We start from the raw sequence: 16298 nt of genomic DNA on the forward strand, positions 1-16298 counted from the left end.
TCTAAAAGCTAGAAAAAATACAGTTCAAAACATCTATAGGATGCCAATTTGTGGTTCCTTCATTCCTCCTAATCACCTGCAGTCTTTTCTCTTTCTCCCCTCCCTACCCCATCTCCTCCTCTTCACCTTCACCCCCACCTCCCTATCCCCACAACATTAGTATCCACATCACTTTTTTCTCCAGAATAATCATGCATAAAGAATGAGGGAAAAGTAAAGATATGGAGAGCCATCCTTATCTAGCAGAGTCAGGTTAGGTTAAGCCTCATGATGCAGAGGCCTGACTTCTCGGAACTAGCAGACACGGGAGGTCTGTCTGGCATTGCGGGGTGTGGAGTGCGGGGGGTAAGGGGAGCGGCACTGGGGGAATGGTTCCCTGTCTGATTCTATAATAGTCTCCCTAAGAAAATGGCTCCCCTAACTCCACTCCATCCCTCCCCAGACCCCTTTACCTGTGTGACTATAAATAAAAAGAAAGTTGGGCTACTCCATGTTGTTAGAGGCCAGAACTGGTATGGCCATACCCGTCAGGCCCCCTCTCACTTAAAAGGAGTATTGGCTCTTGGGTTATTATTGATTAGATAAGTTTTTGGGTAACTGACTGATTTATAGCCAACATCATCCTCCAGCAGTTAACCCTTTCCTCATCCACGTGGGATGTGGCTGAGATACCCCACGCTAAGATACATTAAGAAAAGAACTAGAGAAAATAACTAAAGTTCAGGCATTTGTTACTAACTTTAAAAGTATGAAAATTGCCAGGCACGATAGCACACATCTGTAATCTCAGTGATCGTGAAGACTGAAGGAAGACAATCACAAGTTCAATGCCAGCCTGGAAAATTTAATGAAACCCTGTCTCAAAATAAAAAGTAAAAAGAGCTAGGAATTGTGGCAGTAGGGGGGGAAAGGATGAAAATCATAACTACTCTTGCAGCTTTAGTGACCCACTTCAACTGGTGACTATACCTACTATACCAATAAAATGCTAAGATTTCTTCCACAGGAGTGTGAAGTTAGGTATTGGCATGGGCTTAGAAGCAAAGTGACCTGAAGCTAAAGACCCAACTCTGCAACTAGCCTGTTACCTCTACCTCATCAGTACTTAAAAATGAACAGTAAACCCTGGGTTCAATACCCAGCACTGGAAAAAAAAAAAGTATAATAGAGTGAACAGTATCATGAATTCCAAAAAGCTATTACAAGAAATGATAAAATATAGTATATAAAGTATCAAGGTCTAGTATATCCCTAGCAGATGAGTAATGGTTAATAAATGGGTGCTAAATTCATACATGTGGTTTATTATAATCCCTAAAACTCTGTTCTTTACTTGAGAAGGGCTTGGAGAAATAAATACTGTTTCAAGGTCTGAATCAGTTTGCATACTTTCCTTGCTGTTTCTTCCCTTAAACAGATTTTAACACAGTTTTTAGAGATTAGTCCATTATTCTAAATAATGACTTGCAAGGGGTTTATTACTTATCCTGAAACTCACAGCAATATCCACAGATGTGAAAATGTAATTAGGATTCCTGTCTTTCTGGAATGACTCTTCCAGTCAAGCCTTTAACCATTACATCACCATCCAGTTTGATGTTTTTATAAAATAAAGTATAAATGATATAGCTAAAAGTCACCTATAAAAATCAAACTTGCCATCACCATTCAAATATAATAGTTACTTCAGTGGCTGGTTTGGCAGGTTCTACAGTATTAGGCCCAAACACCCTGACAGAGCTTATTTGGCCTTTTCTAGTTCAACTATCACTAATCTCTGTAGCCTCATTTCTGAACACTCTTCTGCAAAACTCTCTAAATAATATACTCTTGTACATGCTGATCACTCTGTCAGGAACACACTTTTCCTTCCCTCAACTTCTCCTAGTCTCTTCCCTAGTTAACCAGAAATATTAGAAGCCAGATTAAATATTTTTACTATATCCTTCTGTTTCAGCTTAGATGTCAATTCCAAGATTTCCATAATGTTTTCCTCATACGCCAACCCAACATAACCATAATTTGGTACACCTCCTTAGGTGTTCCTAAAATGTACTCTATGTACTCATCTGTGACAGAAGCTAATTATGTGAAATCCAACAAGAAAAAGACAACGTACTTAACACAGATACTCCATATGATTTTCTAACAAATTTAAAGACTAGTAAAATCTGTGAAACACTAATTGGTGAATATGCATACTCTTATTCCTATAATGTCCTAATTTTAAAGACTGCCAAAGGATATCAGATACTTATAAAATAATTTAAAACTTCCCATTCTGATCTTATATAATTTAAGTAAGATTTTAAAAGTTTGCAAAAGGATTTTAATCTAAGCAAAATCATGAAGATTTTCACTTTGAAAAATTCAGAAAATTCCTTTTCCCTATTTTCTTCAGAGCCTCAGAGCCTAAGTGTTTTTCAAACTCTTTCCAAATACGTTCGGTAATACCTTATGTGTGTATGTGAAGATCAAAACTCTTAATGTGGTTCATTACCTATAATTTGAAAAAAACACCCTAACTCATCACTGAGTGCTCTGCATTCGAATGGATATATTACCATTCCTTATTCCCCTTTTTATTTCTTATTTGTCTACCTATTACAATGTCTGAAAGTATGTTCTCCAAAAACATTTGCTGAACAACTGAACCTTGACAAGTAATTCAACAAGTATTTGGTGCCTACCATGTCCCATTATCCTTCACCTTATTTCAGCTCTAATAGTGCTATTGACATATTTTGGGAGATCAACCAAAATTTTGTCCTTATATTAAAAAACTGATATCTTTGGAAATGGGAGACAGTAAAGAGAAAAAAGAGGTTAATGTAATATACCCAGGGTTTTATAAACAAAACACACAAAGAAAAGAATAAGTTTATAGAATCTATACTATACAATAATAAATAAATCTGGGATATTTTTAAAGAATATCCCACTCATATTTAAGATGTGTTATATTTCTAGTAAGCAAGATTCTGCTGAGAAGTTAAATTGAGTTTGTACTTCCCAAACAAACCTAATTTCTAGGATTCCCTAGGCAGTAACAATTATAATAATGTGTTTAGCCAAAAGAATACTGTTAAAGTTAATGGCCAAATAATTGAGATTTACTGCTCACTCAAACCTAAGAATGAGGTTTTTAAAAAATATTATAAGCAAAATTGTAAAGAAGTTCATCCAGGAAACTAGTAGAATTCTAGCAGGCCAATCAAATAAAATATAAAATAGTCATTAATTTGTTTATACATTATTGATAATGCCTAAATATTCTAATTCTAGAATTATATTTTTTCTAGAACTATTCTATTGAAGCAAATAAAATGCATGATAAGGAGGAGAACATCTTTTAAAAGAAATTTCATGAGAAGTAAGGAAAGTAAAGAAATGTTGGAATGAATTATAATCCTAAAGTATTAACTGAAAGTCAATAAAAACAAAACCCAGCAAGTCATTTTTATAAGAACAAAAATAAATAAATAACTATTAACCACATGGAATTAATTTTTAAAAAACTATAAACAGCATTCACAATTAGTAGTTCATCCATGATAAAGCTTGTAAAAAATTTAACCAAAGATTCTTCCTTTCACAATCCTATTGAGTCCTCTTCAAAGATTTCTAAAAGGTATCCTCAAACCCCCTCAGACTACTTGTTTAAATGAGTTTCATTCACATACCCCTTTGTGGGAAACATGGTCCCTTCTAGTCACAAATTCTCCATCCTCCTCAAAGGTTTACTGAGTGTTGACCTACAATGTGGTTAGGTCTGATAAAATCATATTACATTGAAAATACTATAGTCAAAAATGTGTTTAAACAACACAATAACTTAGTAACACAGTATATATAGAGTATCAGTCATGATCACAGATTGATGGGGAGTTGTTGCAGCTCATTGCTGCAGCCAGAATCTAAAGAGAAGTACCATATATCCCTAGCCCAGGAAAAGATCAAAGTTCAAATGTGAAGTACGGTTTTAATAAATGCATATTGCTTTTGCACTCTTATAAAGTTGAAAAATTATAAGTCAAGCCATCATTAAGTGGGGGTCATCCATATAGAGTATATCTAGAAAATACAAAACTATCCTTATATTCACAATCCCTTCCTCTGAAGTCTTACAGTCTAGCCCCTGGAAAAGGTTAAAATGTCCAAAGTAAAGTACCCCAAGTATTTACTCCTTAAAGACATTCAACCACATTGTCTTTCTGCTCTTCTTGGAATGCTTTTCCCCAGCTCAGATTTCTCCCAGTTTTCAAATCTATACATAAAAAGTTATCTCTTCAGAGATCTTTTCTGACACTACTTAGGTATTTTCTATCATAGCTTACCATTCCCTTCCATCTTTTTTTTTTTCAGTCTGTAATTACATTTTTCAGTCTGTAATTACGTTTTTACATCAAATTAGTATTTGATGTTTTATTACCTGCATCCAGTAAGAGAATAAACACTCGCATGGACATGGATTCCACTGTATTGTCAGTGATTAGTTAAGTACACAATAAAAAATGAATATGTAGATCTGGTGCTCAGGTGAAAGGTCTGGGCTATAAAAACTGAGGTATGGGTGATACTTGACCGTGAAACCTGGTATGATCACAAGTGATCACTGTGTAGGGTTAGAAGAGAAAAGAACCTTAGAACCCAGATCTGAGGAAACCCAACATTTAGAGTTTGGATAGAAAAAGCAGGGCTGGGAACAGCTCAGTTGGTGAAGAGCTTGCCTTGCATGCACAAGGCCCTGGGTTCAATCCCCAGAACCACAAAAAAATACATAAATAAATAGAATAGGTAAAGAAGACTAAGTCAGAAAAGTCAAATAAAATCAAAGGGAAACCAAAGAAGAATGTTTCAAGAATTGAGTATCTGACAGGTGCTGTGGTGCCTGCCTATAATCCCAGCGGCTGGGGAGGCTGAGGCAGGATGATCTCAAGTTCAAAGCCAGCCTCAGCAACTTAGCGAGGCCCTAAGCAACTCAGTGAGATCTGATCTCTAAATAAAATATTAAAAAGAGCTACAGATGTGGCTCAGTAGTTGAGTGCCCCTGAGTTCCTTCCCCAGTATCCCAAAAAAAAAAAAAAAGTGAGTATTCAACTCCAGAATACTGCCAAAAGAACTAGGAAAAAGTGAGCCACATGCAGTGGTGCATGCCTGTAAAACCAGCTCCTCAGGAGGCTGAGAAGCAAGAGGAGGACCACCAAGTTTGAGCCCAGTCTAGGCAAGGTAGTGAGACCATGTCTTAAAAAAAAGAAAAAAAAAATTTAAAGGCCTGGGGATGTAGCTCAGTGACAGATCTCTTGCCTAGCAAGCAAGGCCCTAAGTTCAATTTCTAACATGGCAAAATAAAGAAAAGGATCCACATGGAGGTTACAGATGACTTTAGTGAGAGCTATTTTGGGGCAGTGTTAGATGTAATGGCAAACTGCACAATGATTCCAAGGTGAGAAAATAGAGGCATGGTTTAGTCTGGATCTGAAATGTTTGGTTTAATTTAGTTTGGCACTACTGGGAGACGGTGGAATCTTTAAGAAGTGGGGCTAGTGGAAAGAAGATGGAGTCTAGGGGAAGGAAATTAGGTTAAGGGGAGGATGCCCCTGAAAGGGATATTGGGATCTCAGGCCACTTCCTATCTCTCTACTTCCCAGTCTGCCAGGAGTGAACAGGACTCCTCCACTTCCCAGTGCTCCCCACCATGATGTACTGTGTGTGCTTCCACAAGCTCAAAGGAAAGAGCCAAATGACCATGAAAACTCTGAAACCATTAGCCAAAAAAACCTTTCTTCCTTTTAAGTTGATTATATTTTGTCAAAGTTAAGGGAAAGCTGACTTTAAAAAAAAAGGAAAGGATCCACATGGAGGTTGCTGATGACCAATAGCTAGAGACCTGCTGTAATCAGGAGAACAGATGCCTTATACATACATACAGGAGGTAAAGAGAGTGGTATATCTGAAAAGTATGAGAAAAAAGCAAGCAGAGGAAGCAAATCACAATCCCAAAGTATTCCAGCACACTGAGGTGACCCCAAAAACTATGTAAACAGACATTCTATGAGAGCATTCAATGTTGTTGCTGTTTTGCTTGCCTAAAAAACTTTCCCTCTATTAAACTGTAAGTACCCCCAGGCAGAGCAGGGACTATACTTTATTCATCATTTCGAACTTGGGACCTAAAAGAGAGCCTGCGCACTTCAGGCGCTCAGTATTTCTAAATAAATTCAGAATTCTGAATACAATCCTAATTATTGTAGTAGACTTCTTGCTTGTCCCTCTCCTCCAAACCATTTTGTTGTTGTTCTGCTTTGCTTTGCTTTTTGTGAGATGTCTATGTCACTTAAGCACTGCAATTTTTATTGTCATTACGCCTTTAAGAGCTCCCTCTCAGATTCTCAAGTTTCTTGAAAACGGAACTTATGCCTGCTAATCCTTTAATACGCCAATATCTTGTAGTAAGTCAGGTTAAATAATCGAACCTAAATAAATGGCTTCTTACTAAAGAGCTGTGTTAGGCATTTTCAATGACTCCAGGTCCACCAGCCTAAACTGCGGCACCAAGCACCGCGCTGCAAGAGTCCGCCTCCCCGACAGGGGGCGCTGCACCTGAAGGCCGCCACCTGCCTTAGTCCCCGCCCCCGGCCCCGCGGTCACCTGCAGCGGCTGCACTCGGGCCTCCGCTCAGCCGGCTCCACTGGCAACTCCCAGAGCCCCTCTGCACTGGCGCTGTCGGCCTCCGCGTCCAAGGTGGACGCTACCAGCGATGCACCGCCCTCCCGCCGCTCCTCCTCACTAAGCCTCTGAGACCTCGAGGCCCCTGGCGGTCTAGCGACGAGGGCCGGGGATGTCCGCGCCTCTTTCTGTGGCTCCATGGCCAGCACGCCGGTCAGGCCGTCGCATTGAGGACCTACTGCCGCCGGAGGGCGCCAAGCGCTGTAGAAACCGGCTTGCGCCGCGCGGCACCACGCAGCACGCACTCACGCACGCCACGTATGGGGGCGGGTCTCCGATGCCCGGGCTTGGAGTCTCGCCCGGCTGCCGGAAAGGAACGAGCCTATTGGTTAGGGCCCTTTGGGACGCGTCACCTAGAGTCAGAAAAGCGTGAGCTGTGTGGCACAGTAAGTGAAATTAGGCCGCGTCCCTACGACAGGTAAGGGAGTCCTCTCCCAAAGCACCCCAAATACCAAATTTGAATGTAATTCCTTAAAAGTGTACATAAAATGGAATTCTGCATTTCCTACTTTTTTGGCTACGGTTCATAAGAATTTACTGACTTCCCAGGGTGAGTGCTCCCAGAGGAGTTTCAGCAGGTGGCTGGCGTACTCGATAGTTAAGTGACCAACAAAGGACTACTGAAAACGGAACTCTTATGCTGCTGCGTTTCATACTATGTCCTGTGTCCTATACTTCGATATATCTTCATACTCTTCTACAGTACACAGCAAATAATTGTTAAATGAAGTTTTTAAATTGTCCGAGACCCTTGGGATCAAGATGCAACAGGAGCCCCGGGCTGGAGTATGTATAAGTTTTATGGTTGAGAAAATAGGCTCTTGAAAGTTAACCGCCTTGCCCAGTATTTCACTGCTACTGGTAAACGGAAATATGGCCAGGTAGCTCCGTTTTTAAGAAATCAAAATGTACTCTTACTTAGAATGAAGATAGAAATGCTTCTTGCCCAAAACGAGTGCTGATTTGCTGATTTCTTTTCATTTATTAATGCTTTGTGTTGTTTCTGCTAGCATACAGCACTTAAAGAATTAAACTTGGTTGTCATCGTCATGTGAGTTGTTTTGTGATCACAATTATCTTAATTCTTTAGTCGTGACGGATTAATAAAACGGACTACCAATAATAGTAATGAAGTAAAAATTGTATTTCTTAAAGTGTTTCACTGTTAGCTTTCTCAGTCACCTTAAAATAATATTTATGAATAGAATACAGGACTGTTGTTTTCAACTATCCTACACTCTTTCCCCCTGGAAACAACACCCCTCTTTTCTTTTGGAGTATCCTAAGTGAGGGTAGGAAATGTGTGGAAAATCCACCTGTGATGGTAGTAGGGTGAGAAAAAGAATTGACACACCAGTTGGAATTGGGAGATAAGCCCAGAGACTATAGGAAGGAAGATGAACCAAAAATTAAAGAAATCCTGGCTATAGATTGAGGAGAACAAGCTTTAACTTTTTTCTTTTTTTGTTTTTTTGGTTTTTTTTTTAATCCTGGATATTGAACTCAGGGGTGCATTATCACTGAGCTATGTCCCCAGTTCTTATTTTGTATTTTGAGACAGTGTCACTAAGTTGTTGAAGGTCTCTAAGTTGCTGGGACTGGCTTCCAACTTTCAATTCCCTTTCCTCAGCCTCCTGAGTCACTGGGATTACAGGAATGGGCCAGGTATAAACCTGCTGGAGAAACAACTTTTTAACTGCATAATTAAATTTTTATGTGACTATCTAAACCAAAGGAATACGCTTATCTCTAGTTTCCAGAAATGTGCTCTTTCCAGGAATGGTGGCAATACACCTTAATCCCAGTGACTTGGGAGGCTAAGGCTGGAGATTGCAAATTGGAGGCCAGCCCCAGTAACTCAGCAAGATCCTATCTCAAAATTTTAAAAAGGGCCAGGGATGTGACTCCATAGTAAGTGTCCCTGGATTCAATCCCTAGTATAAAAAAAATTTAAAAAGAAATAAATATTCTCTTAAATCATTTAAGATTTCTCTGGGCTCTCAACACTGCTGTGAGAGAGCAAATGAGTCATCTTTGGCTTTCTCTTTAACATCCATATTAGATCACTGACTACTCTGCAAAGGATTCAAAATCCAGCCAGTTAGCTTTCCCACTACTTTTGCCCTTATTCATGCTTTTCTCATCTCTTGCATAGTCTATTTCCATTGTCTATTTCCATTCCATAGTCTGTGTGGTCTGTGCCATCTGTACTTGTCTTTAAAGAAAAACCCCTAATCTGGGCCTGGTGGCTTACTTTTGTGATCCCAGTTACTCAGGCAAGAGGATCACAAGTTTGAAATCAACGTCAGCAACTTAAGAAGACCCTCTCTTAAAACAAAAAATTCAAAGGACTGGGGATGTAACTCAGTGGTAAAGCACCCCTGAATTCAATCTCCAGATCCCCAGTACCCAAAAAAAAGAAAAAAGAAAACTCCTGTCAGAAGAGATACAGTCAGAAAAGGGAGTCAGTTTCCCCTCTGTGAGGCAGGAAATTCACCCAATATCCAGATTTATGAACTTTGATCCTGAAAAAATGAGGAAATGGGATGTTACCTGTGGCATACTCGGTTTCAGAAAAAAGACTATCAGTGACCCACCTTCTGGAAAATTCCAAGATACCAGGAAGGGGAATAAAATATCCTTGACAAGATACAACCAATTTACTAGTGGCAAGACATTTTAGTAAGATGTTAACTATGTTTTGTTTTATCTCGCAAGTAGATAACCTGACCATTATACTTCTTTCCACGAGTCTTTGGGTGGTTTGAAGACAACTCAGTATCATGCCTGGTGTTGTGGAAAGAAGAGGAGACATGTCAGTGGTGGGGGAAGGGGCCTGGATAATGATAAGGTTTGAATATCCTGTGGATCCAGGAAAATGAGAATTCACTGAATATACTTTGATTTAAGTGAAATAAAGATGACATATTTTTACTATGTTCATTTTCTATTGCTTTTAAAACAAATTACCACAATTTAGTGACTTAAAACAACACATTATCTCAGTTCTATATGTCAGAAATATGGTAATAGATTGCACAGGACTGAAATCTAGATGTTAGACTGTGTTCCTTTGGAGACTCTAAGAATCCTTTCCTTGTTCATTTAGGTTGCAGGCAAAATTCAGTTCCTCATAGTTATTTTCTTTCTGGCTCATCAACTAAGGACTGTATCCAGCTTCTAGAGGTCACTCCTGTTCTTTGTCTCATTGCCCCTTTATTAAAAGCCAGCAATGATGGACTGAGTCCTCTAATTTTTCAAAACTTTCCTGCTTCTTCCAATACTTTTCTCTGACCAACCCCTCTGTCTTTCTTTACCACTTCCATTTCCACATAGTTATTCCAGGATAATCTTTGTATTTTAAAGTCAAATCAGCAGCATCTTTAATTCCCTTTTATCATATAAAATAATACATTCACCAAAGGTAAAAATCATGCCTCTGCCCACCATAAATTTGTTCAACTAAATTTATGATGCAAATTCATTCAAACTACATATGGAAAAAATGGAAATATATACACAAAACATCAATATTTGCATCAAGATGCTGAAGTTAGGGGTCTGTGTTTTTATTTTTTTTTTTCCTTATATTCTACACAATGATTATGTAAGCAGTATTTTTAGAAAAATGTTGAACATTAACTAAATATGAAAATCTAATTATCTGCCCTGGGTCTGGTGGCATGCCTATAATCCCAGCAACTCAGGAGGCTGAAGCAAGAGGATTACAAGATGGAGACCAGCCTCAGCAATTTAACAAGGCCCTAAACAATTTAGTGAGACTGTATCTCAAAACACAAGGAACAGAGATGTGGATCCATGGTTAAGGGTCCCCTGAGTTCCATCTCTGGTACCAAAAAAAAAAAAAAAGTCCAATTATCGACTAGTTCCAAATAATATAAGTGGAAAATGGTTTTTGTTAATTCCATTCCTTGGTTTCCTTGTATGATCTTTCCATAAGAATGCATTTCTGGTCTTCCATGAATTGGTGATACTTACATTTAATACAAGTTCTCAGACATATTTGCGTGATTATTTTGACCTAACTTGTTCTTAAATGACTTCATTGATGATGGGGATTCTTCTCTTTCTTAAACCCCAGCTTCCTGTGTGTTTTGCTGCACCCTTGAACTCTAGTGAAGGGGTCAAACTTTTCTTTGTCCTGCGAGGCCTTCCTTTTGCCTTTTACAACTTGTCACCAAGATTTACTAGACCATTTTTTCATTAGTTAAACCACTGATATAATGTGTACCTTTTTCTTTAAGTTCCTGATACTATCTCTATATAAAATTTTTTTTTCTGTCAGGCTTTCTTCAGATCTACTCCAATTTCCTGGCTATGCAGTTTTGCTTTTTATTTTCTTTAAATTTTATACTTAATTCACTTGGAAATTTATTATCCCTTACCTACATATGTAATTTTGATTTTTCGCTATTTTTAAAGCACCTTGTTTATTGGATTCATATTTTTTGACCACTAGTTTTGTAACACTTATTTTCATATTTTGAATTAAACATTTTGAATTAAATAATTAAAATTTAAAAATCCAATTCAGATGACTGGCAAACTGCTTAATTTAATTATTTTAATGAAATGAAACAGTATTTACCAAAATGAGTTGATTTTAGGGCAGAATGGGGACTTTAAGATAGTCTAGACCATTGTTTCTCCATCCTAGCTTACATTGGAATCACCTGAGAAACCTCATCTCTCTCCCCAAATCAGATCATTAGAACCTGAGTGGAAATCTAGCAGGTATCAGTACTGCCATGATCTATCTTGCATCCTGAGTTGAAAACCACTGATGTAACCTAAGATTCTTTTACAGATGAGGCTCAGAAGAAAATGACCAGGTAGAAAATTCAAGTTTCCTTACATCAAATCTGTAGTGTTTTCCCCTTTACATGTAGTTCTTAATCTTTGGAGTGATTAGAGTCTTCTGTGGAGCATTCATAATGATTTGACATAGTCTTAGGTTCTACCTCAAACTTATTGAAACAGTCTGTCACTCCTTAGGTAAACCAGATGGCACCAAAGTTGTGAACCATGGCAGTTTACCTAAAATAAGGTTTTGTTTATTTAAAGGAATATAACTAGCCAGGTATAGCGGGAAACACCTGTATTCCCAACTATTCTGGAGGCTAAGGCAGGAGAATTGCAAATTCAAGGCCAGCCAGGACAACATAGCCAAACCCTGCATCAAAATAAAAATACAAAAAGACTATGGATGTAGCTAAGTAATAGAGTGCTTGCCGATCATATGTGAGACCTTGAGTTCAAACCCCATTCTTGAAGAAAAAAGGAGCAAAGAAATCTCAGTAATAAACTTTGCTTTGTGTGAGTGTGTGAGTGTGTGTGTGTGTGTGTGTGTGTGGATTTTTTTGTTTGTTTTTTAGTTTGGAAGTTTTTTTGTTTTGTTTTTTGTTGTTGTTTTTGTTTTGACAGGTTCATCATTATGTTGCCCAATCTGCTTTCAAACTCCTGAACTCAAATAATACTCCCATTTCAGCCTCCTGAGTAGCTGGGACTCTTAAGTACATGCTACCATGCTCAGCTCTCTTCCATTTTAAAAAATTTATTAGTCTTTGTTACAGTATGCATTTTTTAACTCCAATTTAGTGGAGACTTTCACCACAGCAGTAATTCATTACTGCAATCTCTTCTTTCCCTTGTTTTTCTTTCCTCTTTTTGTAGTTCTAAATTCTGTTAGATGTTGAAATGAGATGGTAAATAAGTATAAAATTCAAATAGGAAAAATATGACACAATGATTAAAACTAGAATGTCTAAATAGTTACTAAGATCTTGGCATATATATTTCAATCCAAAAAATATTAATAATTCATTAATAGTTTAATCAATCTTAGAGGAAATGCACATTTATTGAAAACTTTCCATTTGTCAGGCATTATACTGCAAGCACTATCTCCTAAAATCTTAGCAACTACCTATAAAGTAAACATGATTGTTTCCTCTTTACAAAGAAAGAAACAGGCCTACAGAGATTAAACAGCACAGTCACACAGTAACTGTTTAAGATTGCATAAATTGGAATCTTAACAGTAATGAATGCCAAGGTATTTATTTGTTCCTTCTATGAAACTGAATAGACACTAATAGTTCTAGAAATCTCCTCATTTGAGCCAATAACTAAAAAGTTATAAGCCCTGACTTTTGTGTTCTGAATTGAAATTAAAGGGAAATAGGGACATCTGAAATGAATTTCACTTAAAAGATAATGTTTTGTTTAGAGAGTCAAATGTGTTTGCATATAGAGTCAAAATCATTGAATAGAGGAAAAAACCTAAGATACTACTTTTACAGTGAGAAATACATTATATGTACAATGTGTTTGTATTTAGTCAAAATCGATGAGCAGAGAGAAGTTCAGTTTTGCTCCTCTTCTTTCTCCAAAGCAACAACCTTATATATGACTTCCTATAGTAGCTTGCAAGGACCTTGAGGACAAGTTTCATCCCCTATCCTTCTTATAGTTAACCTACTTATCAGCAAGAACCCTCAAAAAATGCAGGTACATTTAAGAGTCTGGAATATTAGGGAAAGATCAGAGATAGACATGTGGATTTGAAGGCTGATAGTAATATTATAAAAAAAAAAAACTGATTTAAAAGAAAAAAAGGGAATTCAACTTTACCCTGGAAATTCCTGGTGTTTGCCTGATTTCAGAAGGGCAGGGGTGGGGAATGAGCCACTGCTGGACTATAGCTCCATGAGCTCTTTTCATATCCCTTTCATTAGGCTGTAGGCGTCCAAGAGATCTGGAACATAAAATGACCTCTGGTTCTTCTATAAACATCTATTTTTAGCTTACTGCTCAGGAGGGTGGGATGAGGGTGGAGTTTGTGGTGAAAGGAATGGGAAACAAATGAGTGAGGGAAAACATGAGAATTCTCAAAACAAATTTAAGTTGTTGAAATAGTGTATAAATGATTTAAAAGAAATAGAATTCTAAAATAAGTATCCTTTGAATTTCATTATAATACCAACCTAGAAATTCCTGCATGTATGAATGTGATGTAGCCTTGCCACTGACAAACTCTTTTGAACAGTCTGAAATAGAGCAGCATATAATGAATTTCATGCCACAGCAGATGGTACTACAGCAAAGCCCTGGTATTGTTTCTGAAATTATAACTTACATTTGTATAGCACTTTGCAATTTATAATGTCATTTCATTTGTTCTTCCCTGCCACTTTCATAATGTAAATAAGATATCTGTTATCTATATTTAACAGATGAGAAAAAATGACAGTCTCTGAAAAATCAAGTCTAAATTAACATGGCTATTTTAAGTAATAAAGCTGTGCTTAGAAACCAGATCTTCTAATGCCTGGCCTGTTTCTCTTTCTTGATGCCAGAAAGCCTCTTTTGTTCTTCTCACACTGTTCAGTGGTTATTTATCGTTTTCCCAATTTTTAAAGGTACAAAATCAAGATACCTGAGAGCATAATGAATGATTTGACATCAGAAAGAACTAAGATTAGAATTTCTATTTCCTGAATTGCTCTTTCTTAACTAATCCATGATCATTCACATGATTCAGCTAAAGATGTTTTTACCATTGTCTCTTCTGGCAGCAACTATATAAATACCTTGAGCTGAAACTTAAGAGGTAAACAGGCCTAGCATAAGTTCTCTTAAGAATGCTTATAATTTAATTTTTCTCCAATATTATTATAGCTTTTCAAGTAACCAAAGAGATAGTTGCTATATTATATGAGCAACATAAATGTTTTTAAAACTCTTTTGCAGAAGGAAGTTTAAAACTCATGTAATTGCTAAAGCAGATGTGACTATTACCAAAAAAAAAAAAAAAAAGGAAGTTTAAAGAAAAACTAGCATTCAAGTAATTTTAGAATATCAGATTTGAGAATGTATGAGTGCATTCATTGTGGCAGTCACACATGGGAGAATTTAGATTTTACATTTGGAGACATGTTATACACAAAGCACTTATTCATTAAAAATGCCACACATGGGCATATGATGGATGATTTGTTTATTTTAGGAAATGTGTAAATGCAGTTTAGTCAAGAGAATAGCAAACTGAAATGTTTCTCCTCTAAGTATCGTATTTCTCTTCTAAAATACCTTTTTTGTTAAAAAAAAAAAAACACAAAAGTCATTAATTCTTTTTTTTTTTTTAAAGTCATTAATTCTTAAGTTCAAATAGCTTTTAGATACAAGTTCCAGAACTAGAATGTAATATGATAACATATCAACAGACAGCAATTAGTTTTGGCCAGAGGTATATCATTATAGTCACAAGTGACTTGTTACTTGCCCTTGGAAAGTCACTCACATAAAAATACACAGGGGCAGGGGTTGTAGCTCAGTGGTAGAGCACTTGTCTAGCACGTGTGAGGAACTGGGTTCAATCCTCAGCACCACATAAAAATAAGTAAAATAATAAAGGTATTGTGTCCATCTACAACTAAAAATATATATTTAAAAAACACATACAGTGGCCAACTGTTATTATAGGCCAATAGTTGAAAACTGAAAAGATCTGTACTCTTCTATACATATATTCAGCCAAACCAGTATTATTCTAAGATACTGTAAACTATGATGTGAAGATCAGTAGTGTTTGTAATCCAAAATAGTTCATAACCCCCAAAAAAGAATTCAGGACATGTACTTAACTAGATCAATATTTGACATCCAAAAGTTCATAACTCCTTTAAAAAGTTCATCTATATGATGAATAATGAAGATCTAACTGGACAAGGGCTAAGTTTTATATTTTGGTTCCCAACTACAATATTCTCAAACCAAAAATCATGATAAATAATATGAAATAATATGAAATCAGTCCTGTGCTAGATACTTCATGAAATCTAGCCAATACATTTCTATCTCCTACCCCAGTTTCCTATACCCATACCCACAAAGTCCTCTTTCCTAGGACAGAAGTTCTCTACCTGAGGAAGTTTAGATTACATAGAGGGAAATGAGAGGGGATGGTATGAAAAATGGTGGAATGAGACAGACATCATTACCCTATGTGCATGTATGATTACATGAATGCACAACCATAGAAATGAAATGATGTACCCCATTTGTGTACAATGAATCAAAATGCTTTCTGTGAAAATAAAAAAAAATAAAATTTTTATAAAGTTCCCTACCTGGCCCTAAGCTTTGGAAAACATCCTGTCTTCCCTTACATAAGACCATTTCTATTTTGCTTCTCTATTTTTCTAACTTTTCTATAATAAGCAATTAAAATCAGCTTTTAAGAAGTAATAAAAATGTTTCAGGGGATTTAAGGATCACTAGTTCAACATGCAAGTAATTCAGTAATAACTAGGAGCTAGCCTTGCCATTTGTTATGTTCTTCTAATTCCCAGTAAGGATCAGTAGCTCATACCTAGGCCTTCCTAGTTGGTAAATCTGTCCTGCTCCTTCTGCCACCACAGAGGACCTCCACTGAGACCCACCTCCTAACACTTTCACCCATGGAACTGCGACCTCCATAACTGCTGGCTTACTCCCCTGGTACTACACACCGTAGCAACCCTCCCTCTCAAATCACCCTGGATACC

General features: G+C 37.1%; 1 protein-coding gene across 1 annotated transcript in view; it reads right to left on the reverse strand.

Annotated features, from left to right (window-relative positions):
• DTWD2 (DTW domain containing 2) overlaps positions 1 to 6871 on the reverse strand; it is a 163070-nt gene extending 156199 nt beyond the window's left edge. The window contains exon 1 of the mRNA XM_079145680.1: positions 6652 to 6871. Within this exon, the coding sequence (XP_079001806.1) occupies positions 6652 to 6869 (218 nt within the window). The 5' untranslated portion in view covers positions 6870 to 6871. The remainder of the gene's footprint in view (positions 1 to 6651) is intronic.
• Between the last annotated feature and the right edge of the window lie 9427 nt (positions 6872 to 16298).

This window comes from Sciurus vulgaris (genome assembly GCF_902686455.1).
Source record: "Sciurus vulgaris genome assembly, chromosome: 6".
NCBI lineage: Eukaryota > Metazoa > Chordata > Mammalia > Rodentia > Sciuridae > Sciurus > Sciurus vulgaris.